This window comes from Tamandua tetradactyla, chromosome 14 (assembly GCF_023851605.1).
Source record: "Tamandua tetradactyla isolate mTamTet1 chromosome 14, mTamTet1.pri, whole genome shotgun sequence".
NCBI lineage: Eukaryota > Metazoa > Chordata > Mammalia > Pilosa > Myrmecophagidae > Tamandua > Tamandua tetradactyla.
In genome coordinates this window covers 32,157,434-32,181,289 of record NC_135340.1, presented here as the reverse complement: position 1 = coordinate 32,181,289, position 23,856 = coordinate 32,157,434, and the positions used below count along the sequence as shown (strand labels likewise).

Genomic DNA, 23,856 nt, shown 5'->3' with positions numbered 1-23,856 from the left:
ACTGTTCAATTGGAAGAACTGGAGAAAGAACAGCAAACTAATCCCAAAGCAAGCAAAAGGAAAGAAATAACAAAGATCAGAGCAGAAATAAATGAAATTGAAAATATGAAAACAGTAGAGAAAATCAATAAGACCAGAAGTTGGTTCTATGAGAAAATCAATAAGATTGATGGGTCCCTATCAAGATTGACAAAAAGAAGAAGAGAGAGGATGCAAATAAATAAGATCAGAAATGGAAGAGGAGACATAACTACTGACCTCACAGAAATAAAGGAGGTAATAACAGGATACTATGAACAACTTTACGCTAATAAATACAACAATTTAGATGAAATGGACGGGTTCCTGGAAAGACATGAACAACCAACTTTGACTCAAGAAGACATAGATGACCTCAACAAACCAATCACAAGTAAAGAAATTGAATTAGTCATTCAAAAGCTTCCTAAAAAGAAAATTCCAGGACCAGATGGCTTCACATGTGAATTCTACCAAACGTTCCAGAAAGAATTAGTACCAATTCTCCTCAAACTCTTCAAAAAAATCGAAGTGGAGGGAAAACTGCCTAATTCATTCTACGAAGCCAACATCACCCTCATACCAAAACCAGGCAAAGATATTACAAAAAAAGAAAACTACAGACCAATCTCTCTAATGAATACAGATGCAAAAATCCTCAATAAAATTCTAGCAAATCGTATCCAACAACACATTAAAAGAATTATACATCATGACCAAGTAGGATTCATCCCAGGTATGCAAGGATGGTTCAACATAAGAAAATCAATTAATGTAATACACCATATCAACAAATCAAAGCAGAAAAATCACATGATCATCTCAATTGATGCAGAGAAGGCATTTGACAAGATTCAACATCCTTTCCTGTTGAAAACACTTCAAAAGATAGGAATACAAGGGAACTTCCTTAAAATGATAGAGGGAATATATGAAAAACCCACAGCTAATATCATCCTCAATGGGGAAAAATTGAAAACTTTCCCCCTACTATCAGGAACAAGATAAGGATGTCCACTATCACCACTATTATTCAACATTGTGTTGGAGGTTCTAGCCAGAGCAATTAGACAAGAAAAAGAAATACAAGGCATCAAAATTGGAAAGGAAGAAGTAAAACTATCACTGTTTGTAGACGATATGATACTATACATCGAAAACCTGGAAAAATCCACAAAAAAACTACTAGAGCTAATAAATGAGTACAGCAAAGTAGCAGGTTACAAGATCAACATTCAAAAATCTGTAGCATTTCTATACACTAGTAATGAGCAAGCTGAGGGGAAAATCAAGAAACGAATCCCATCTACAATTGCAACTAAAAGAATAAAATACCTAGGAATAAATTTAACTAAAGAGACAAAAAACCTATATAAAGAAAACTACAAAAAACTGCTAAAAGAAATCACAGAAGACCTAAATAGATGGAAGGGCATACCGTGTTCATGGATTGGAAGACTAAATATAGTTAAGATGTCAATCCTACCTAAATTGATTTACAGATTCAATGCAATACCAATCAAAATCCCAACAACTTATTTTTCAGAAATAGAAAAACCAATAAGCAAATTTATCTGGAAGGGCAGGGTGCCCCGAATTGCTAAAAGCATCTTGAGGAAAAAAAACGAAGCTGGAGGTCTCGCGCTGCCTGACTTTAAGGCATATTATGAAGCCACAGTGGTCAAAACAGCATGGTATTGGCATAAAGATAGATATATCGACCAATGGAATCGAATAGAGTGCTCAGATATAGACCCTCTCATCTATGGACATTTGATCTTTGATAAGGCAGTCAAGCCAACTCACCTGGGACAGAGCAGTCTCTTCAATAAATGGTGCCTAGAGAACTGGATATCCATATGCAAAAGAATGAAAGAAGACCCATCTCTCACACCCTATACAAAAGTTAACTGAAAATGGATCAAAGATCTAAACATTAGGTCTAAGACCATAAAACAGATAGAGGAAAATGTTGGGAGATATCTTATGGATCTTACAACTGGAGGCGGTTTTATGGACCTTAAACCTAAAGCAAGAGCACTGAAGAAGGAAATAAATAAATGGGAGCTCCTCAAAATTAAACACTTTTGTGCATCAAAGAACTTCATCAAGAAAGTAGAAAGACAGCCTTCACAATGGGAGACAATATTTGGAAATGATATATCAGATAAAGGTCTAGTATCCAGAATTTATAAAGAGATTGTTCATCTCAACAACAAAAAGACAGCCAACCCAATTACAAAATGGGAAAAAGACTTGAACAGACACCTATCAGAAGAGGAAATACAAATGGCCAAAAGGCACATGAAGAGATGCTCAATGTCCCTGGCCATTAGAGAAATGCAAATCAAAACCACAATGAGATATCATCTCACACCCACCAGAATGGCCATTATCAACAAAACAGAAAATGACAAGTGCTGGAGAGGATGCGGAGAAAGAGGCACACTTATCCACTGTTGGTGGGAATGTCAAATGGTTCAACCACTGTGGAAGGCAGTTTGGCGGTTCCTCAAAAAGCTGAATATAGAATTGCCATACGACCCAGCAATACCATTGCTGGGAATATACTCAAAGGACTTAAGGGCAAAGACACAAACGGACATTTGCACACCAATGTTTATAGCAGCGTTATTTACAATTGCAAAGAGATGGAAACAGCCGAAATCTCCATCAACAGAAGAGTGGCTAAACAAACTGTGGTATATACATACGATGGAATACTATGCAGCTTTAAGACAGGATAAACTTATGAAGCATGTAATAACATGGATGGATCTAGAGAACATTATGCTGAGTGAGTCTAGCCAAAAACTAAAGGACAAATACTGTATGGTCCCACTGATGTGAACAGACATTCGAGAATAAATTTGGAATATGTCCTTGATAACAGAGTCCAGCAGGAGGTAGAAACAGGGTAAGATAATGGCCAATTGGAGTTGAAGGGATACAGACGGTGTAACAGGACTAGATACAAAAACTCAAAAATGGACAGCACAATAATACCTAATTGTAAAGTAATCATGTTAAAACACTGAATGAAGCTGCATTTGAGCTATAGGTTTTTGTTTTGTTTTGTTTTGTTTTGTTTTGATTTTACTATTATTACTTTTATTTTTTTCTCTATATTAACATTCTATATCTTTTTCGGTTATGTTGCTAGTTCTTCTAAACCAATGCATATGTACTAAGAAATGATGATCATGCATCTATGTGATGATATTAAGAATTAATGATTGCATATGTAGAATGGTATGATCTCTAAATGTTGGGTTAATTTCTTTTTTTCCGTTAATTAAAAAAAAAAAAAGAAAAGAAAAAAGAGAAGGGATAATTGGAGCTGAAGGGATACAGACTGTACAACGGGACTGGATATAAAAACTCAGAAATGGACAGCACAATACTACCCAATTGTAATGCAATTATGTTAAAACACTGAATGAAGCTGCATGTGAGGTATAGGTTTTTTGTTTTTGTTTTTGTTTTTGTTTTTGTTTTCTTTCTATTATTGTTTTAATTCTTATTCTGTTGTCTTTTTATTTCTTTTTCTAAATCGATGCAAATGTACTAAGAAATGATGAATATGCAACTATGTGATGTTATTGAGAATTACTGATTGTACATGTAGATTGGAATGATTTCTAATTGTTTTGTTAATTCTGTTTTTAATTAATAAAAAAATAGTTTTTAAATTAAAAAAAAATGGAACCATTCACTTATTCCCTGGAGAACAACCTAACTGTACTTCTGCCTTAATCACCTGAACACTTGGAGAGGAAATCTTGAGTAAAGAGTCTGCTAGCTCCTCAGTCTGGAAGGCATTTTCCCTGCTGGGAGGACAAGCCTCAAGGGTCTGGAAGCAGGTGCCTGAAGAACCAGAAAGGGATTCTCCTCATTCAGTTGCTTCCAGTTGTCTGACTAGTGCTAAGCCCAGGATGGAGGAGAGAGTGATAATTGGCCACTGAGAAGCCATCTGAGTTCTGTCCCAGATATATTCCTGAATCCTGATTCTGTGGATAACATACAGGTGGAGTGTCCCTGTCTCCAGAGGGCCATGAGGGAACTTCAGTTCAAAACGTGCTGTGATCCTTGGAAATAAGCACTGTGCACAGTGGTTTTCACAACTACGCATGAACAAAACCTTGCCCCTTCAGTCAGCATATGCCCTGAATTTTTTCATTTAATCATTATGGAATATAATTCCCAATGTGGGGGTCTGAATAAAAGTCATAACCAAGATTATAAAATATTTGAAAACATTTTCCAGTTGTCTATTCATCCCTTCTAAGCCTGCTTTATGTTTCATCCTGGGGGGAGGAGGGAAAGCAGTCAATGCTGAAGAAAGGAATGAGAAGGGCAGGTTGTTTCTTTAAAAAGCTCTGCAAACAGTACTGACTACCAGAAAGACAGTGATGCTGTGAGCCTGGTTAGGGAGGATTTCCTACAGTACCCCCATCATCAATTAATCAACAATTATTTATTGAGTACCTGCCAGATGCCTAATGTTCATTCAACCATTCGCTAATTCAACAGAATTTTATGTTGCCTGGATCTGTGCTAGGTTCTAGAAAGCAAAAATGATAAAGATGTGGTCTCTACTCTCAAATAGCTCATTTCTGCAAAGAGGACAAGACCATCGACAGCATTAAATCATATGGTTCCATCAATGATTGGTCTCAGACAGTGGAGCTTGCAAAGAACTGAAGTTATAAAAAAACAAAAGCAAAAAAAAAAAAAAAAAGTAGAGTACCTGAACTGAGCCTTGAAGAAAAAGTAAATAATATATAAACAAAAGAAAGGCAGGAAGGCACCCCAGGCAGTGGACCAGCTTTGGAAAGGCCAGAGGCTGAAATAAGCCTGAAGTAATTTGGAAGCAGTGAGGAAACAGAAGGAACAAAGAAGGTTCTTCATCAGATCTGCAAACCAGTTTAAATCTCTTTCAAAAGGAATGGTGAGATTTTGTTCAGAGGTTATATGTGTGTTATGAGTCTTTAAACTGGGCTAAGCTATAATTAAACCATTGTCTCTAGTCACTGATAAATAGCTACTGAGAGGAGCTATTTACCTCATACTAATGTATAACTTCTTTGTGCTATGCAAAATAGCCAGTTCCAGTCTCAAAAAGAGAAGAAGAGATGGACAGCCTTGTGCCTCTATTCAAGTGGAAATAAAATGCTTAGGTCTAGTGGATAAGAAAAACTGGTGAGGGGCAGAGGAGCTCCAATCTCATTGGCTTTTCCTGGACATGCAGAGTCTGAGTACCATGTAATTGTTTCTATTTCCTTTCTACAGCATGAGAAAGGAAGCAAAATTTCTGCATGCATGGAGGCCTAAGAATAAGCCAAGGCCACAGTGTTCCCATGCAAGCAGCCAAGGCAGGCACATGCCACCACCAATCAGAAAGCTGAGAATAGACTGGGTGCTGCTAAGCCAGAGAAGGAGAGGAGGGGTTTCCACCAAGAACCAGACTGAAGGGAAACATAAATCGCCAAGAAGTGCTTTTGTCTATAAATTAAAATTCAGGGAGAACAGATAAAGAAAAAATTAAGAATGATAAGAGAACCCTCACATCTATGGCTGACTGATATCTGACAAGGTTGCCAAGTCCACTCAACTGGGACAGAATAATCTCTTCAATAAATGGTGCTGGGAGAACAGGATATCCATTTGCAAAAGAATGAAAGAGAACCCCTGTCTTACACCTTATATAAAAGTTAGCTCAAAATGCATTAAAGACCTAAACACAAGGGCCAATACCATAAAACTCCTAGAAGATAAAGTAGGGAAGCATCTTCAAGATCTTGTGGTAGGTGGTGGCTTCTTGGAGTTTACACCCAAGGTACAAGCAACAAAATAAAAAATAGATTATTGGGACCTCCTAAAACTTAAATACTTTTGTGCTTCAAACAAAGGACTTTTTGTCAAGAAAGTGAAAAGGCAGCCTATTCAATAGGAGAAAATATTTGGAAACCACATATCCGAAAAGGATTTAATATCCAGAATATATAAAGAAATTCCACAATTCAACAATAAAAATACAAACAACCCAATTTAAAAATCAGTAAAAAACTTAAATAGATACTTTTTTCAAAGAGGAAATACAAATGGCTAAAAGGCATATGAAAAGATGTTCAACATCACTAGCTATTAGGAAAATGCAAACCAGCAACATAACATTTCACACCTACTAGAATGGCCACTAGTAAACAAACAGGAAATTTCAAATGTTGGAGAGGATGTAGAGAAATAGGAACATTTATTCACTGCTGGTGGGAATGTAAAATGGTGCAACCACCGTGGAAGAACAGTTTGGTAGTTCCTCAGGAAGCTAGGTATAAAATTGCCATATGACCCAACAACTACTGGGTATGTACCCAGAAGAACTGAAAGCAGGGACTCAAACAGATATTTGTACAGCAATGTTCACAGAGGCATTATTCACAATTGCCAAAAGAATTTTGGAAGCACCACAAATGCCCACCAACCGATGAATGGATAAACAGATTGTGGTATATACATACAATGGAATATTATTCAGTTGTAAGAAGGAATGAAGTTCTGATGCATACAACAACATGGATGAACCTTGAGATCTTATAGTGAATGAAATGAGCCAGACACAAAAGGGCAAATATTACAAGATCTTGTTGATATAAACTAATCATAATAAGCAAACTCATAGGGTTAGAAACTAATACATAGGTGACTAGGAGATAGAATGGGGTAGAGAATAGAGAGCTGATGCTTAATTTGTACAAAATTTCTAATTAGGTTGATTGTAAATTTTTAGAAATGGATAGAAGTGATGGGAGCACATTATTATGAGTGTAATTAAAACACTGAATTGTGTGTGTGAATGTGGTTGAAAGGGGAAGTTTTCAGTCATGTATGTTACTAGGGGGAAGTTAGAGGATAAAACATAGGACGGTATAACACAGTGAACCCTGTTGTGATGGTGTCTGGGATTGATGGTACAAATATAAGAATGTTCTTTCAAAAAAGAAGAATGATAAGAGAAGCACAGTAATGCAGCTTAAATTTTTATTTAAAACATAAAAGATAAAATTCTTGACATTAATGCTTGATTAATTGGCCATCATTGTTAGCTGTGGTCTTTTAATGAAGAGAGTATTTAGATATAAATATTTGTGAAACCTCATAATAAATGTGGGTAGCCTTGAACAGAAAATCCCATCTGATACTCTGAGCAACACACACACTTATAGGTCAAACCTTTTGATTCTGTATCCATCTCTTATGGCAGAGTACTGAAATTACAACAGAGACAAGCAAACTTCACTGAAAAGATTGTGACTTCAAACCCTAAAGTTGCAGAGTAAAACAACACCTAGATCCCTAGCAAAAGTTCAACAACTCAAAGACCCTCATCCCAGTTAGGTCTTCTAAATCATTAGAATCAACTCAGTTGCTATCTGCTGGAATGTGATATAACAGAAATGGAATGGCTTTAATAAAGGGAATCCAAAAAGTTACATGTTTACAGTTCTAAGCCTATGAAAATGTCCAAAGTAAGGCATCCAAGGAAAGTTCCAAGAAAGGCTATCATGTACAGAGTGCCCAATAAGCTAATGTTGGCCCCAAGAAAACCCAGAAGTTCTATCAGACTTGTGTCTGAGCATATGAGTTCCAGAAGAGGAAAGTTGTTACAGAAGTGATTAATGATATTAGGGTCACATAGTGGCTGTTTAAATATGAGCAAACCTGGGATGATGATGAGAAATAATCCTGCCATCCATGAACAAAAAACTGGTTGGACACAGACTCTTTTTCTCATGACGGTGGCTTAGTACAAGGGATGACAGATGGCCACGTACCAGGCAAAGGACGTCACTGCCAATAAGAGGAACTCTGGTGCCCAGGAAGAAACAGAGGAAAAAATGGAGAAAACAGCTGGTTAGGGATATTGCATTGACTCCTGTCAGGCTGTTGGTGAGCATGTTGGGGAAGATAACAGAGGTAAACCAGATCTCCAGGACAGTAAAATTGTCCCATAGTACATGGGAGTGTGGGAGCACCTGCCCGTGAAGGTGATGACCACGATGAGAAGGTTATTCATGAGAGTGAGGAGGCAGGTCAGGACGAACCCCAGGAAGACGGGCATCTGCAGCTCACAGGCATCTGTGAGCCCCAGCAGGACAAACTCAGAGACATCGGGGTTGTTTCCCATGGCTCCTTGGTCCTCTCTTGGGGAAGGCCTATTAGAGGTCATCAGCATCAGGAGTCATGATGCTCTGAGAATCTGAGGACAATCTGGTACTGAAAGGAAGGAGGGATGAGTGTCATTCTGAGCTGAAAGAGCCCCTTTTTCCTTTGAGCTGCAATCTCCTCTCTTTGTCTCTCTCCTCAGGCTGGGTGAGAAACATCAAATCTTATGCTTTTGCCCAATTTAGGATTCAAGAGATTTGGGGGATTTTGTTGTAAAAGTTTTGCATTCACCAATTCTTTTTCCATAGCCCTTGTTCTGTTAAGAAACTCTGTTTTAAATCCCTTTCCTTCTTTTCTTTTAGATCATAGTGTGTCTTTTCCAAAATTCTTCCAAATGCAGGAGTCTCCCAAGTCCATTAAAATATTGCCTTTTCCAATTCCCACATCCAATGCTTCACAACCTTTTTTGAAAGCATTGATGGAACTTACCTCTAAAACTAGTTACTGAAAGCATTTTGAACAGAGAGATTGTGAATGTATCTGAGAACCATCACACTATCTTACCTGGGGTTGCTTATCTAACTTCATGAAGCCTCTAGTTCATTGCTGGAAATAGTAATAGCCCCTATGTCAATGGGTTCTCCTAGTATAAAATGAATGATGCATGCCAGCATCTTTAGCTCAGGACTTGTCACAGAGCAAACAGTCACATAATATTAAGTATTTTAATTTTTCCCCATTTGACTGAACTCTAGTAGCATAATGAGAATAAATAACAGTGAAGCTGGAGAAAAGATAGTGGGATTTGTTGGCAATATGTATTTAAATAAGAAGTTTTGAGTTATTAAAATATTGTAAGCTCATTGTAGAAAATTTGAGAAATACAGAGGAATAGAATAACATCACCCTTTGTTCCACAGTGACAACTGCCATTAACATTTAGATATATAACCATTAAGTTTTTTCTTTTCTTATTTGCTGTTTATTCAATTACATAGTTATTGCTATGTTCAGAGATTAGGTTCTACACTTCTTCCCCCCCAATTACTATAATGATTTTTCTCACGTTATTACAATCTTTTCGCTAATTTATTATTTTTCTGATATGTTTTGAGGGTTACATGTGCTATGATATGAATATAAAGAGGGAGAGATAATGTATTTGTAGATTAGTTATCAAGCTTGATTCTTCTGGATAATCCATATAATAAATAATAATAAAAATGTTATTATTATTGAATTGATTCAATTTCATCTACAGAGATATACTTTGCTTTAAATGATTATTATATATAGGCCTTACCTTGATTAATGCTATCTTCAGAGATCTTACAAAGAACTAGGCAACCTTGTCATAGTTCATAATGGAAGTGATAGATTAAGGCTAGGTTTCAGGAGGGAAGAACTGACTTTATCCAGGTCAGGTGCAAGAGCTAATGTGATAAGGTTGAATCATAACATTGTAGCTATGTGAAGTATCTATTTATTTGAGGAAGAACTGGATATGAACATGAAAAAAATGAACATCTAAGAATAGGAGAATTGTGGGGGAGTTTTCATTCTCCTTTTTATTATTTTTATTATTGTTTGTACAAGAAATTAAATTCAGTCATAAAATAAACCAGCACAGTAAACTCATTTGAATTAAAAGTTAGATGGACCATTTCAGGAGCCAGGGGAAATAAATGGCTCTACATGATGAGGGTTGGAAAGAGCCTTAGGGAGTCTGCTGACTCAACAGCTGAACAGGTGTCAGAGTATTGAAAGAGATGGAAAAGTCATGGAACACGGCTTTGTCATACCCTATCAGTGGACACTTGAAAGCAGATAGCAAGCTTCTTGGCAGAGCATCCAGAGGTGTCCTTCCCTATTCTAAAACCTGCACCAATAGAATTTACCTCTCTACCTACTAGGCAAAGTCCTCGGTTCCCTTCAGAGGTGCTTCTAGTGACAGAGACTCCGGTTTTCATGGGGAGCTCCTGTAGCTGCAGAGGTGCCTAAGGATTACACTTTCTTTTGGACTCACAGAGTTCCAAAGTGAAGGAAACTCCAGAACTGACTGTCCATCATGTGGCAGGATGATTAGGCTGGCAGCTCACCCCCTATATAGCTGGTCACCTCCTGTGAACTTCATATGTGGTCACACCTACTGTTTTAATTTCTTTGTTGCTAAAGCAAATACTATGCAGTAAGTAGGTTTAGCCAATTTGGGAATTTATTGGCTCATGTTTTTGAGGCTAGGAGAAGTAAAAAATCAAGGTGTCATCAAGACAATGCTTTTGTTTCTGAAGACTGACACTTTGGGGCTGGCTGCCAGTGATCCTTGACCCTTGGCTCCTCTGTCACATGGCAATGTACATTGTGGCTTCTACAGGCTTCTCCTTTCTCTTCCGGGTTCCGTTGTCTTTGACTTTTTGCTTTCTGTGACCTTCTCTCTGTGCTTGTAAAGGACTCCAGCAATGGGATTAAGACCCATCCTGATTGAGATGGGCCATACCTTAGCTGATACATCCTCATAGACATGTTCTACTTAACAATATATTCACATTCACAGGAATGGATTATGTTTAAGGCCTGGATTTTTGGGGTACATCTCTCCAAACCACCACATCTGGTAAGGGTCATGACTATACCAGTGACTTATAAGATGGTTGCATAGCTGAGGATAAAGAGCATACATGACATATGCCTGTTATATTTGCTGGGATCACCTTGTAGCAGTTTTGTTGTTCTTCTGTCAGAGCAGAGAGGACCTGGCTCAGAAAGCCAGAGCCCTGCAGCCATCTGGCAGTGATCCCCCACCCCATCAGTGGGAACCTGCCAGGAATGACGATAATGGAAACTTCAACTCCCTTATGTGAGCACTGGGTCTTTCTTTTCTTCCCCACTGGGTATTGAGAGGGCCTGGAGAGTATTAAAACTCGTTTATGGTTTCGTCTTTATTATTTGGTTTTTGGTTGTAGGTAAAGAACCCCTCATCTAAAGAAAAAGGACCGGGTTTATCCCCCACCCCCATAACTGAAAAATTAGTCTTTGTCATACGAAAATTGAAGAGAAACGTGAATAAATATGTAATAGAAAGACACAATGAGGGTTATGAAGAAAAAGAACTGGATGATTGAGGAAAGAATACTAGGCAAGATCTGCCTTAGACAAAAGTCAGGAAAGGTTTCCCTGTGGGAATTAGCTTTCAGCTGAGGTTTGAAGGCAGAGTTATCCCCACAGAGTTCCAGGCAAAGCAAAGAGGGTTGTAAAGGCCAAGACATGGGTAAAGAGCTGTTATTTTTTTTTTTTGAGTAACAGCAAGAAGGTCAAGGAGTTAGGAAGAGAATGGTGGTGTTTTGAAATGTGGCTGGAGAGGATAGATGGGTTTAAACTCGCAGGAACTTGGAGACCATTCTCGGCAAGAAGGATGGATATTATTCCAACTGAAATTGGAGGCTGTTGGAATGTTTTCAGTAGAGAAATGTCACGATTTTGTTTATGTTTTTAAAGGAGGTTTTTCTGGGGACATATGGAGAAGAAAGTTAAGCGGGTAAAAGGATTAGGAAAAGAGATCAGGGGGTCATTGCAGGAACTGGTGAGGAGATGATGGTGCCAGAGAGAAAAAACTGTCATTACTGTTGATGACGTGTTAATCTAAAGACAGTTTGCGGGCATGACCAAGGTAACTCTCACAGAGGATAAGGCTGTGAGAGTTGCAAGGCCAGGTCAGGCAGGCAAAGCACAGAAAGGGCATCGTTAAGGAGGAAATATCTGTTGACTGGTATGCTGCAGGCAGTTGATATCTGGGATGTCTGTCTAGAGTGGGCAAAGTACGTAGCTAGTTTGGAGTTCAGGAGTATGACTGGAGTCTCTGGGGAGGTTGGGGGACAGCCTGGCAAATCTGTATAGAAACATAACCTTAATGCATAGAAGAATAGGCAGGTCTCAGGATCGGGTATGAGGTTTTGAATATAATATCCGGTTCCCAGCTGACATGAGAGATTTTTTTAGCAGAAACGGGGTGAAAGTTTAGTCACTGTACGTGGAGTACAAGCTTGAATGTGGACTGCTAGCAGGTGGGACTAAGGCTGAATCTCTCACGGCTGTGCTGGAACTTTGAAAATCTCCTTGCTTGAAGTCAGGACAGTATCAACTTGGTGGGCAGGGTCAAATGAGGAAAGGACAACTATTTCCATGAGGGAACTGTCTCTGAGTCCATGCACAGCTGTCATTCTGCAACTCTTTTTTTTCCACTCTTTGCCTGCCCTGTCTTCTCTTAGCTGTTACTATGCTACTTAAATTTAATTTGCTTAGTTAAATCAGTATCCATTAAATGCTCAACTTGCTTAAGTGCCTCCAGGAAGCCAGCAATGAGGAAGTAATGGGCCTTGCCCCTGCAGAGTTCAAAATATAATATTTTCTCTAGGTAACTATCACATAACCGGACTGTACTATAGTCTGTGGAACCTTTGGGAGGGTATGTTTGCTTCTTGTGTCAGAATTGAGGATAGCTGTAGTGCAATATCTATGCTATTAGAGAACTTTTGTAACAATCCATGGGACAACAAACAACATATGTACTTGGTGTTAGAGATTGACCTGGCATAGTTTTTGTGTGAGTCAACCTCGGGGATGGCCCCAGTGATCGCTGCCTCTTATTATTCACTCCTTTGTGTAATCCCTTTTCCATGCATGTGGTTGGACCTAGTGACTAACTTCTAATGAAAAGAATACTGTAAAAGTGATGGGATGTCGCATTTGAGAATGCTATAAAGAAACTGTGGCTTCTATCTTGCTTTTGCTGTCTTGCTCGCCTAAATGAAATCAACTGGCATGTTGTGTGCTGCCCTTGGCAAGGAACTGATGTTTCTGGGCAACCGCCAGTGAGTCCCTCAAGCCTATCTACAGGCACATGCATGAGCTTGGATCAGATCCTCCCCCAGGTGAGCCTTGAGATATCTGTTGCTCCAGCCCACACCTTTGCTGAAATCTTGTGAATGATCCTGGGCCAGACGCATTCAGGCAAGCCAAGTCCAAGTTCTTAAAGAAACCATGAGGTCATACTCACTGTTTTAACATGCTAAGTTTAGGGGTAATGTGTTGCACAACACTACATAACTTATCTAGTTCTCTTCATGATTGTAGCCTTTACTTTTGAGGTGTCACTGTAGGGCAATGCACGTTGGACTGGTTGCAGATATCCTACATCCTTATCTAATTTTTGATATTGCTGTTTCTGCTGATGAAGAAGAGATTGAGCTCTCTTATACTCTGTACTTTCAGTTCCATTTATTTAATTAATGTTTCTCATGTAAACCTACAGAGAATAGTATTTGCTACTTCCTGGATTTGCAATATAGATACTTCATTGTTCCTGAGGTTAGAGAGAGGCCTACAAACATCAGCATCACAATGTTCTTCTGATCCTTTTGACAGTCCACTTTTTAGAGAATCTGCTTTGGCATAACCTAGGAGGGGAGATGGAGAAGGACTTGCCATTGCAGACAGTTGTGAAGAGTTCCTTTCCAGACAATATGCATGTCCCATGCTTGGTGTGCCCACCACATAGATTTCTAAATGAGTGCCATCCTGTTACCTCCCAAGCCAGCTTTTCCTCCTGACTCCTCTATTTCTGTGTTATCAACATCTTTCTACTTACCCAGACATAATACCTGGCAGCATTAAAACCTGGGGGTGTTCTTTTTCAATTTTTTTCTTCCAATCACTTTAATCTCTTCAGTATCCAAATTCTGTCAGGTTTTACCTGTGCAGCACCCTTATATATTTTTTTCTTGTTCCATTGCCATGGGTACCACTGAAGATCGTATTTACATTACCTCTTGTCTGAAGTATTTTCATTATCATTTCATTGTAATATTTTATTATAGAAATTTCAAACATCTAGAAAACTAGACCCATTCTATAATGAATCTACATGTACTTATCACCTATTTTCAACAATAACCAACTAAATCATTCTTGTTTCACCTACACCACACTTTTCTCTCCTCTCCCATATTACTTTGAATCAATCCCAGACATCAAATATTTCATCTGAATTGTTTCAGTGAAGATTAAAGCAGTGGTACTTAAAAATAATATAAAGTCATTATTACTTAAAAAAATTAAAACCATTCATCAGTCATTAGAGGGGTTGTTTGTTATTTTAATTTGAATTGTCCTGGTTTTTAATGTGGTTAAATATCTTTTATTTATTGGCCCTTTGGATTCGCTTTTCAGTGAAGAGGCTATGCATATCTTAGCTCATTTATCTGTTGGTTGGTTTATGTAGCTCATGGATTATAACCTTTTACTTGTTATATGTGTTCTCCACTCCACCCCTTTTCTGCATGCCCATTTGTGATGGTCAATTTTATGTGTCCATTTGGCTATAGGCTATTGCCTAGGAGTTTGGTCGAAGACCAGTCTAGATGCTGCTGTGAAGATTTTGTAGAGGTGGTTAACATCAGCAGTCAGTGGACATTCAGTAAAGGAGACCGCCCTTGATATCATGCAACCTATAACTTTTTTTATACCACCATTTTCCATTTATTAGCAATAACAGGAAATACCAATAGCACGAATTAAAAGTGAATCCACACGATGTGTTTCATCCTTATAGCTGTAATAACTAGTAACTAACATGGATTGGAAAGCACTTTGCAAATGTAAAAACTGCTGTACAGATACTTTATCATTATCATCATTAATGAATTAGCCTGATTCCCCCATTTCAAAAGACAGGTAAAGTCAGATACACGGGCTTCAGTGGGGCAAAATGATCACAACCTACAACGTAGCAAAAATTCACGTGTGGGCAATAAATTTTATCCTGCAGAGCTGAAGTTATACACCCTTCAAAATGTGGGAAAATGAAGCTAAAAGTAGACAAAACAGATTTTTTGAGATTTAATACCTTTTTTAAAAATAACAGACTCCTATACCACTATTTTTTGTTTGTTTGTTTGCATGGGCAGGCACTGGGAATCAAACCCAAGTCTTTGGCATGGCAGGCGAGAACTCTGCCTGCTGAGCCACCATGGCCCACTCTCTACCTCTTTTATTTGAATCTTTATATAGATAATATAATTAATCAAACTTCTAAATTGACAACCTATAACATTTGATCTTGAGCTGTCTGCTGATGAAGGCTTCTTTGAACTCTCTTATACTCTGAACCTGACCTCCATTTATTTCATTAATGTTTCTCATATAATCCTACAGAAAATAGAATTTACTACTTCCTGGATTTGGAATATCGAGTCTTCATTATCGATGTGATTAGAGAGAAGCTTGTAAATAATAACATCACAGTTTTCTTCTTAGCTTGATGACAACAGTGATTTTTTTTTACTTTTTTAATTGTATAATATAACATATTACCAAGCAAAGAAAGAAAAAAGCTATAGTTTTCAAAACACTTTTCAACAAGTAGTTATAGGACAGATCCCAGAGTAACAAGAATGATTTTTGAGGAGCAGAATTTTCAGGATGAAATTCTTGAATTGGTTCTGGGGTTTCTGGAACTTTTCTCTAATCTGTTTAGATTTAAGGGCATCAATGACTCTATTTCCAGTGGTGAAAAGGGCACTGATAGTCCACGGCATGAGGTGAAAATAGAAAAATGCAAAATATGACCATTGGATACGTTATTTATGTTTTTATAAGAGGCAAGGTTCTGGAGGACCATGTATGTGATACTTTAGTGTCAGACTAATGAGTGCAGTGAAATTGGCTGACCGCTTTGCTGACTTCTGTGGAAGAAGGGGAGAAAGAAGAGGATGAGATCAGGATTTGAAATTCCCAGCTCAAGTCATTATTATTTATTTATTTATTTATTTTTGTATGCTGTGTGGCGGGGGTCACATTTCATTCTTTTTTCCATGTGAGTATCCCCTTACTGCAGCACAATTTGTCGAATTTTTGTTTGTTTGGTTTTTCATTTGTTTGCTAGTTTGCCTGTTTGGGAAGTGTATGGGCCAAGAATTTCTCCCACAGGGCAGGTGAGAATTCTACCGCTGAACTACCCTTGCACCACCCCCGGGTCAAGTCTTTAAACTGGATATTTTAGTGTCTTTAAGTCAGCTGGGAGTAACAACCTGCATTCATACAATAAGATATTTCACCTTATTGAAAAAAAGATTAATGTTTTATTAGAGATTTGACTTTCCAGTGTCTGCTGCTCTGAATTGAGAAAACATTCATCTCTCTTCTTCTTCTTCTCTTCCCAAATTTCCACTTTTTGCCACTGACTTCTTGCCAGAAACACTTTTTTTCCTGCATTTACTACATCAGCAACAGCTATTGAGTCAATCTGCTGAAGGACTACTGGCATTTGTGAACCAGCAAATGCTGCCTGGGGCCCGACTACATCCAGGAAACCCTCAACACTCCACTGACATATCCAGCTTTCAGTGCATTCTCGTCAACTGGGACATCTGGATTGGAAATGTTTCCCTGAGTGATTGTTTTGCTAGGTTACAGGAACCCTTGATAACATTTTGCAGCCTGATAGATCGTATAAAAATCTTGAGAGTCCGGGATGGAATAACTGGCATTGAAAATGGAAATGTGAAATTGCTGGTGAATTCCCTTGTCCACAGCCTGGCATAGGGAGCTGGTGGAGCTGGTGCCCTTTTGGATGTGAGGTCCGGCCCTGAGGACATGCTGGAGAGCATGGAATGCACATTCAGCCACAAGAGCAGCATGGATGAGACTGTCTTCATCCTCTTCTCGAATTTCGCCCCCATGGTACTTGGCCTTTGCACTATCTAACCCAGTTCCACTTACCATGTTGAGAAACTGTTCAGCAAGTAGGACAGTCATGATTGACATGATTCACAGCATGTCAATCAAAGTCATTCTTGCACTTGTAAAATGGTTCTGAACATAGTGAATTACTCCTCTGATGTCCCTGTTCCAATGCTAAAATCAGGACAATACAGAGAATTAGCCAAGACATTACAATAAGCTGCAGCATGTCAATTATCAATGTCTTGAACCTGTGGATTCTGAAAAGCTACAACTTTGTCCATCTTTAGCTGTGACTGAAGAACAGATATTTTCCAAGATGATATTCTGGTACTTTAGTAGTATTGAGCAGGATGTCATTAGAATGGCAACATCACCCTGCAGGCATTCCACAGTATAAACTATTTTTCCCCCTTATTGCATACTTAAATACTTAATTTACCACCAACTGCTTCAATTTCATGGGTTATCTTGAAAGGTGAACCCCCATTTGTTGTCAAACTGCATGCAAGATGCATGAAATGACAAGATTCCAATTGTTACGGTCTTGTTTGGAGAGTAAATACAGTTCAATGAGACATTTATGGGTATTCAGTTGACCAGGGGTGGACTGAAATAGCGAATTTTACGTTACCTTGTCTAAGCTACAGCCTAATAGTTTGGTCAAACATTGGTCTAGGTGTTGCTGTGAAGGCATTTTGTAGATATGATTAACATGTATAGTCAATTGATTTTAAGTAAAGGACATTACTCTTGATAAAGTGAGTGGACCTCATCCAATGGATTGAAAACCTTAAGAGCAAAAAACTGGGGTTTCCCAGAGAGCAAGGAATTTGCCAAAGACTACAACATCAATTCTTGTCTGAGTTTCACACCTACTGGCCTAAACTAATATTTCTGATTTAGTAATCCCACAATCGCCTGAGGCAATTCCTTATATATTATATCTTTATACACACACATATATATATATGTTGTACTGGCTTTGTATCTCTAGGAAACCCTGATGGATACACCACTCAACTCCCTTTGTGAAGTTATTTCTTCCCTTACCCCTGGATGGAATCTCAGGCAGGTTCATGACTTTTCTGGTGACTTTTTTTGGCAGATAATGAGATATATTCATTTATCATATATTCTATCCATATGGTGACTCATCTAGTTAAAAATGATGTTCCCGATTCACTGTCAGTGCCAAAATAAGGTTATTTTGTTGTTCAAATTATATAATTTTTTTAAAATCCTGAACATAATTTAAAGTTAAAACTTACCCCATGTTTGAGTTTGCTAATGCTTCTGAAATGCTATACACTTGAGATGGATTGGCTTTTTAAAAGTTATTTATTTAGCTACAAATTTATAGTTCCTCAGAGGAAAGGCAGCTCGCTTTCATCTGGATTTCTCTGTCACACAGGAAGGCATGGCTATGCCTGGTGGCCCTCTCCCAGCTTCTGGGTTCAAACGGCTTTCCCTGGGGTGTTTCCTCTCTCCATATCCAGATATCTGAGTCTGTGTCAGCTCTGAGGTGTGCTGGGCTGCTGAGCTCTGCTGGGCCATGGTCTGACCTCTCTCTTATAAGCCTCCAGCTAATTAAATTAAATTCACTCATTGTGGGAGGCACTCCCCTTAGCTGATCACAGATGTTATCAGCCACAGATGAATTTCACACGCTGATGATTTAAGCCCATGGCAACAGAAGAGCTGGGCACCATCATCTGGTCAAGTTGACACCTGAACCTAACTACTACACCGTTTATCCTTCTCGGGCCTGTTTCAGGTAGGAAATATTCAGAAAGAAAGAGTATATGTTGTTAGCTTCACTTTTCCTGAATTTGCAATGTCCTGCTCACCTTACTGTGGCTTCTAAGTTCTCCTGGGATTTAGGGGTGATGTATAAGATACATACTTTTTTAATGTTAAAATTCATAGAAATTTCTCATTCCTGTTGACAAAGGGTCTTTCACCTACACTTGGGTTGGATAAGTGACTGAACGTCTCCCAGCACCAGAATAATCTGTAAAATGATGACATTTTCCATCCCAGAGGATTATTATGAAAGTCAAATCAGATATTTTATGCAGGTGCCTTAAAAAGAGACTCATACACAATAGGTCCTCAATAAATGTTAGTTCCTTTACTTCTCCTCCATCTGTATCTCACATCAGTTATCAACAAAAGCATTCTTAAAGAGTTTATATTCAAAATGCTGTTACTGCTTTCATATAGCATTAATTACAATATTTAACCAAATGTGATTTATTACTAAAATGGTCATTACTGATGCAGACTAACATAAACAATGGTATTTTAGTAACTGAATAAATGTTAAATAAGTAACCAACTTAACTGACATATTAATTCATTCCAAAGTTGTTATTATTATAAAAACACCATATTCAAGGAATGTACTAGGTGGTATGGGGGATAATACATAATCATCTATGCCTTTGAAGAAATTGAAATCTAATAAAGGAAATAGAAAATATACAAAGGACTATAATTTGTAAGAAAATATCACACACAACCCTTCAATGACAAATTTGAAAACCAGGGGGAAATGGATGAAATCTCCATTTTATAGATAAGAAAATCTCTCTGCTGGGAGAGATTCAGTGACTTATCCGATACAACTAGTTGGTGTAAGAGCCTTTGTCCACAGGAATGGGGAATTTCTGTAAATTTTAATGTTAAAACATGTAAGTGGCTTATATGCAAAATAAGAAGCAATTAGCCTTAGTGGCTTTTGTATTCTTGCTGACATATTTTTCTGACAGGACTATGGGTATGAGAAGAGGGTCCTGGTAAAGAGGACTGTTCTCTCCTCTTAGGGTGCATAGCCCTCAATCTGTAAATATGGAGCATACAGGTTATCTCTGGCAATGGATTGATGGTTGGAGCTACTGATAAATTACAAAGCTAGTCTCTGTGCTCAGAGCTTGAATTTTGTTGAGAAGCCAAGCAACATAGGTGCAAAGAACAGAAAAATCCAAATATGATAAATAAGAAAAGAGAGCTTCTAAGTTTATGCTAATTGCATGCCGGCTGTCATCTTTTCTGATGCAGTGAAGACAGATCATCACAGCTTTTTCTGAAAGGGAAGGGCAAAATTCTACACAGGGGACTGATGTTCCCTGACCTTGGGAACATGGTAGTTCCCATGGTAGGAATATTAGCTCTAGCCCCTTAGTTCCACAGCTTCACGAGAGGAGCTTGCTCACCTGCTCTTTAAACACCTGTTTCACCTGTTTGTTCCTCAGGGTGTAGATGAAGGGGTTGAGCATTGGGGTCACCACCGTGTTGAGCAGGGCCACCACCTTGTTCCTGTCCTCCCCTTGGCCACCCTTGCCAGACCTGACATACATGAAGATGCAGCTGCCATAGAAGAGAGACACGACAATGATGTGGGAGGAGCAGGTTGAGAAGGCTTTCTGCCTCTCCTTGGCTGAGGGAATTCGCAGGATGGTGTGAAGGATGTGGCCATAGCAGGTGGCTGTCACGGACAGAGTGCCCAATAAACTGAAGTTGGCCACAACAAAACCCAGAAGTTCTATCAGACTTGTGTCTGTGCATATGAGTTCCAGGAGAGGAAAGTTGTCACAGAAGAAGTGATTAATAATATTGGGGCCACAGAATGGCTGCTGAATGGTGATGATACTTGAAACAATGATGAGAAAGAATCCTGCCATCCATGAACAAAGGACTAGTTGGGCACAGACCCTTTTGCTCATGATGGTGGCATAGCGCAAGGGATTACATATGGCCACATACCTGTCAAAGGACATCACTGCCAGGAGATAAAACTCTGTTGTACCCAGGGAGAAATAGAGGAAACTCTGTAGGAAGCAGCCTGGAAGGGAGATGGTCTTCTTTCCAGTCAGGGTGTTGGTGAGCATCTTGGGGAAGATGACCGAGGTGAACCAAATCTCCAGGACAGCGAAATTGCGGAGGAAGTAGTACATAGGAGTGTGGAGGCGCCTGTCCATGAGAGTGATGACCACGATGAGGAAGTTCCCCATCAGTGTGAGGAGGTAGGTCAGGAGAAACCCCAGGAAGATGAGCATCTGCAGCTCACAGGCATCTGTGAGCCCCACCAGGACAAACTCAGTGACACTGGTGCCATTTCCCATGGCTCCTCAGTCCTCTGTGGAAGGTCAGAGGTGGTCAGCATCAGGAGTTGTGATTTTCTGGGGTACTGAGGACAACCTAGAATTGAAAAGAAAGAGGGATGAGTGTCAGTTTGAGCTTATGGAGTCCTCTATTTCTGTGAAGCACATTCCTTTCCACTGCTAACTACACAGGCTGGTTTTGCAGAGTTCCTGGGGACTCATTTCAATTTTGGCTTTTGGATCTGCCTGTTGGAGAAAGAAGTGGTAATGTGCGATGTGGGCTAAGATAGGCTCAACACCAAGAATTATCCTTGCTTACTTTTCTCAAATTTTATTTCTCATTCTTCATTTAATTTCTTTTCCTTAGTCATAAAATCTTCTTTCAATACCATTTATTCTTTATTTCCATATTGAGTCTTCATTCAGAAATAATTCACATTTGAGCATAGTACCCTTTATACTGAACATAGCCTTTCACAGCTTCCTATCGTAAGATTGACTTGGAATGGATGGACACGTTATTGCAGTTTTAAGATTACCTGAATCAAGATCTTTTAAACTAATATTTGGATTAATAAAAAGGAAGGAGGACGTCTATAATGGAAAAGCACACATCTCAGAAATTAGAAAAAAAGAAAAATCGAATATATGCATAAATCAAAGTTCCTTTTTGGAAGTTTAGTATTCAACTTTTTAATGATCTCTTCCTAAATAATATTTCCAAATTCCTCCCTCTTTTTATGTTCCCACAAACCCAGAGTTCTAGGTAAAATATACTCTTTGCAATTCTTTGATTCTTGATCTGTTTCCATGTACTATGCTTTGCAGGTGGTATTTCTTCAGCCTGGAAACATTAGCCTTTCAAATTTTAAGACTTTTGTTAATAAATGTTGTCTCCTTCATGAAGACTTCTCCTCTGAATGAATTATTCTTCCCTTTGTGTCCTCCATAATTCTGTTATATCTCATATTATTGTGATTTTTTTCGGGGGGGTGCACCGTCGTTGAATTGAACCTGGGTCTCCCGCATGGAAGGCAAGCATTCTAACACTGAACCATCTTTACACCCTGTGATTGTGTTTTCATAGTTGTTTTCATATGTTGCTCACTGAGTCACACACTTTTTTAGTAATCTTTGTATTTTCTACAGCATCAAGGGCAAGTTTCTAGATAATAAGTAGCTTTAATTATCGTTCATTGAATGAATGAATAACCCCTCAAATATCTTTAACATGGAATTGCTGGGTGTTTGACACACAAGTGCCTAAGTACATGTCATTTATGTATTATTTCCAAGGGCATAGAAGCCATGCAGTGTCAGTGTGCTAAGTAGTCTGAAGTTGGTCCAAGTTTGCTAATCCTCATGAGGAGGCAGAGGTATCACCTCACCATCATTCCCTGAAGGGAGGCTCTCCAACTTCAGGTCCTCTAGAATTTGATCACTTAGCAGACAGCGGGCTGGTTGGGTTTGCTGGAGGGCTCCTGGCTGCAAAATAACAACAATAGTAAACTTAAATAGTTCTCTCTTACAAAGTCAGCATCCTTGGAACAGTCTTTTCTTAAGCATTATCAGCTACTCTTTGTTTATTAGACAGAGCTGAAGAAAGAATTTTTTCTTTCAGTCTCTGGGGAATCAATTTAGGTCCCAGGTTAGGTACCTGGGCGAAGGAGATGCATTGCGAAGATGGGGGCACCAAGGTGATGAAAATGGCATTAAAGGGGAGGATGAAATGGTAAATTTTACAGACTTTCCCTTTTTTATAGTTTTGCTATATTACTCAAAACTATTCCACAGACTACCATTACATACAGCATTTGTTGATAGGTATGAAAGAACACACAAACAGTTGGCCAGCCTCTGATAGAACCATGGGGTATCCTCAGGGGTCATTTTGAGCCTGAGCACTTTCTGATTCATGTGCAGTTATGAAAAAGTGATATCTGCAGTCTGTTTTGTTTCAGGGGGATGCTAGATGGCCCAAGGAAAGTTATCCAGCTCTTTCTAGAACAGAAGCAGAATCTAACATGAATGTGATATCCAGAAACATCAGCAAAAAATAAAACAGTGAATTATTTTACCTTTGGTGGGATATATTTGGATAAAGATAGGAATAGAGACTAAGATGGGAAATAGCTAGACATGAGTGGAAGGGGTGAAAAAGGCTTAGGGTTCACACCAGATTATGAGCTGGGTACCAGTGAACCACGAAGAGTTACTGTGAGCAGTCCAAGGATACAGTACTTAGACTGTGCTGCTGATACGCTCCTATTTTTTTCAATTTCAATTGGGAAGTCACCAGCTCAGGGTCCGTCCAGATATATAGGGTAGTGGGTCATTTCATGTATCCCAGGCTTTCTCCTTTGTATCTAACATACATGTGGTAGTTAGATTCAGTTGTCAACTTGGCCAAGTGAAAGCACCTAGTTCTGTTGCTGTGGACATGAGCCAATGGTAGGTGAATCTCCTCTGTTGCTAATTACATCCGCAGTCGGCTAGGAGGCGTGTCTGCTGCAATGAGTGACATTTAACTTAATTGGCTTGTGCTTAAATGAGAGAACGCAATGTAGCACAGTCTAGCAGCTTGGCATTCCTCATCTCAGCACTTGCAGCTCAGCCCAGGCCCTTGGAGATGGAGAAAGAAATCACCCCGGGGAAAGTTGTTGGAACCCAGGGGCCTGGAGAGAAGACCAGCAGAGACCATCCTGTGCCTTCCACGTAAGAAAGAACCTCAGTGGAAAGTTAGCTGCCTTTCCTCTGAAGAACCAACAAAATAAATCCCCTTTTATTAAAAGCCAATCCGTCTCTGGTGTGTTGCATTCCGGCAGCTAGC

General features: G+C 39.0%; 1 protein-coding gene and 1 pseudogene across 1 annotated transcript; both read right to left on the bottom strand.

Annotated features, from left to right (window-relative positions):
* Positions 1 to 16,370: 16,370 nt before the first annotated feature.
* Positions 16,371 to 17,438, bottom strand: LOC143655279 (cytochrome b-c1 complex subunit 2, mitochondrial pseudogene; annotated as a pseudogene).
* Positions 17,439 to 20,117: 2,679 nt separating this feature from the next.
* Positions 20,118 to 21,047, bottom strand: LOC143655278 (olfactory receptor 6E1). The gene has a single exon (XM_077126681.1). The coding sequence runs from the start codon at positions 21,045 to 21,047 to the stop codon at positions 20,118 to 20,120; it is 930 nt and encodes a 309-aa protein (XP_076982796.1).
* Between the last annotated feature and the right edge of the window lie 2,809 nt (positions 21,048 to 23,856).

Coding starts and splice junctions, on each gene's coding strand:
- LOC143655278 (XM_077126681.1), bottom strand. CDS start 21,047: ATGGGAAATGGCACCAGTGTCACTGAGTTTGTCCTGGTGGGGCTCACA.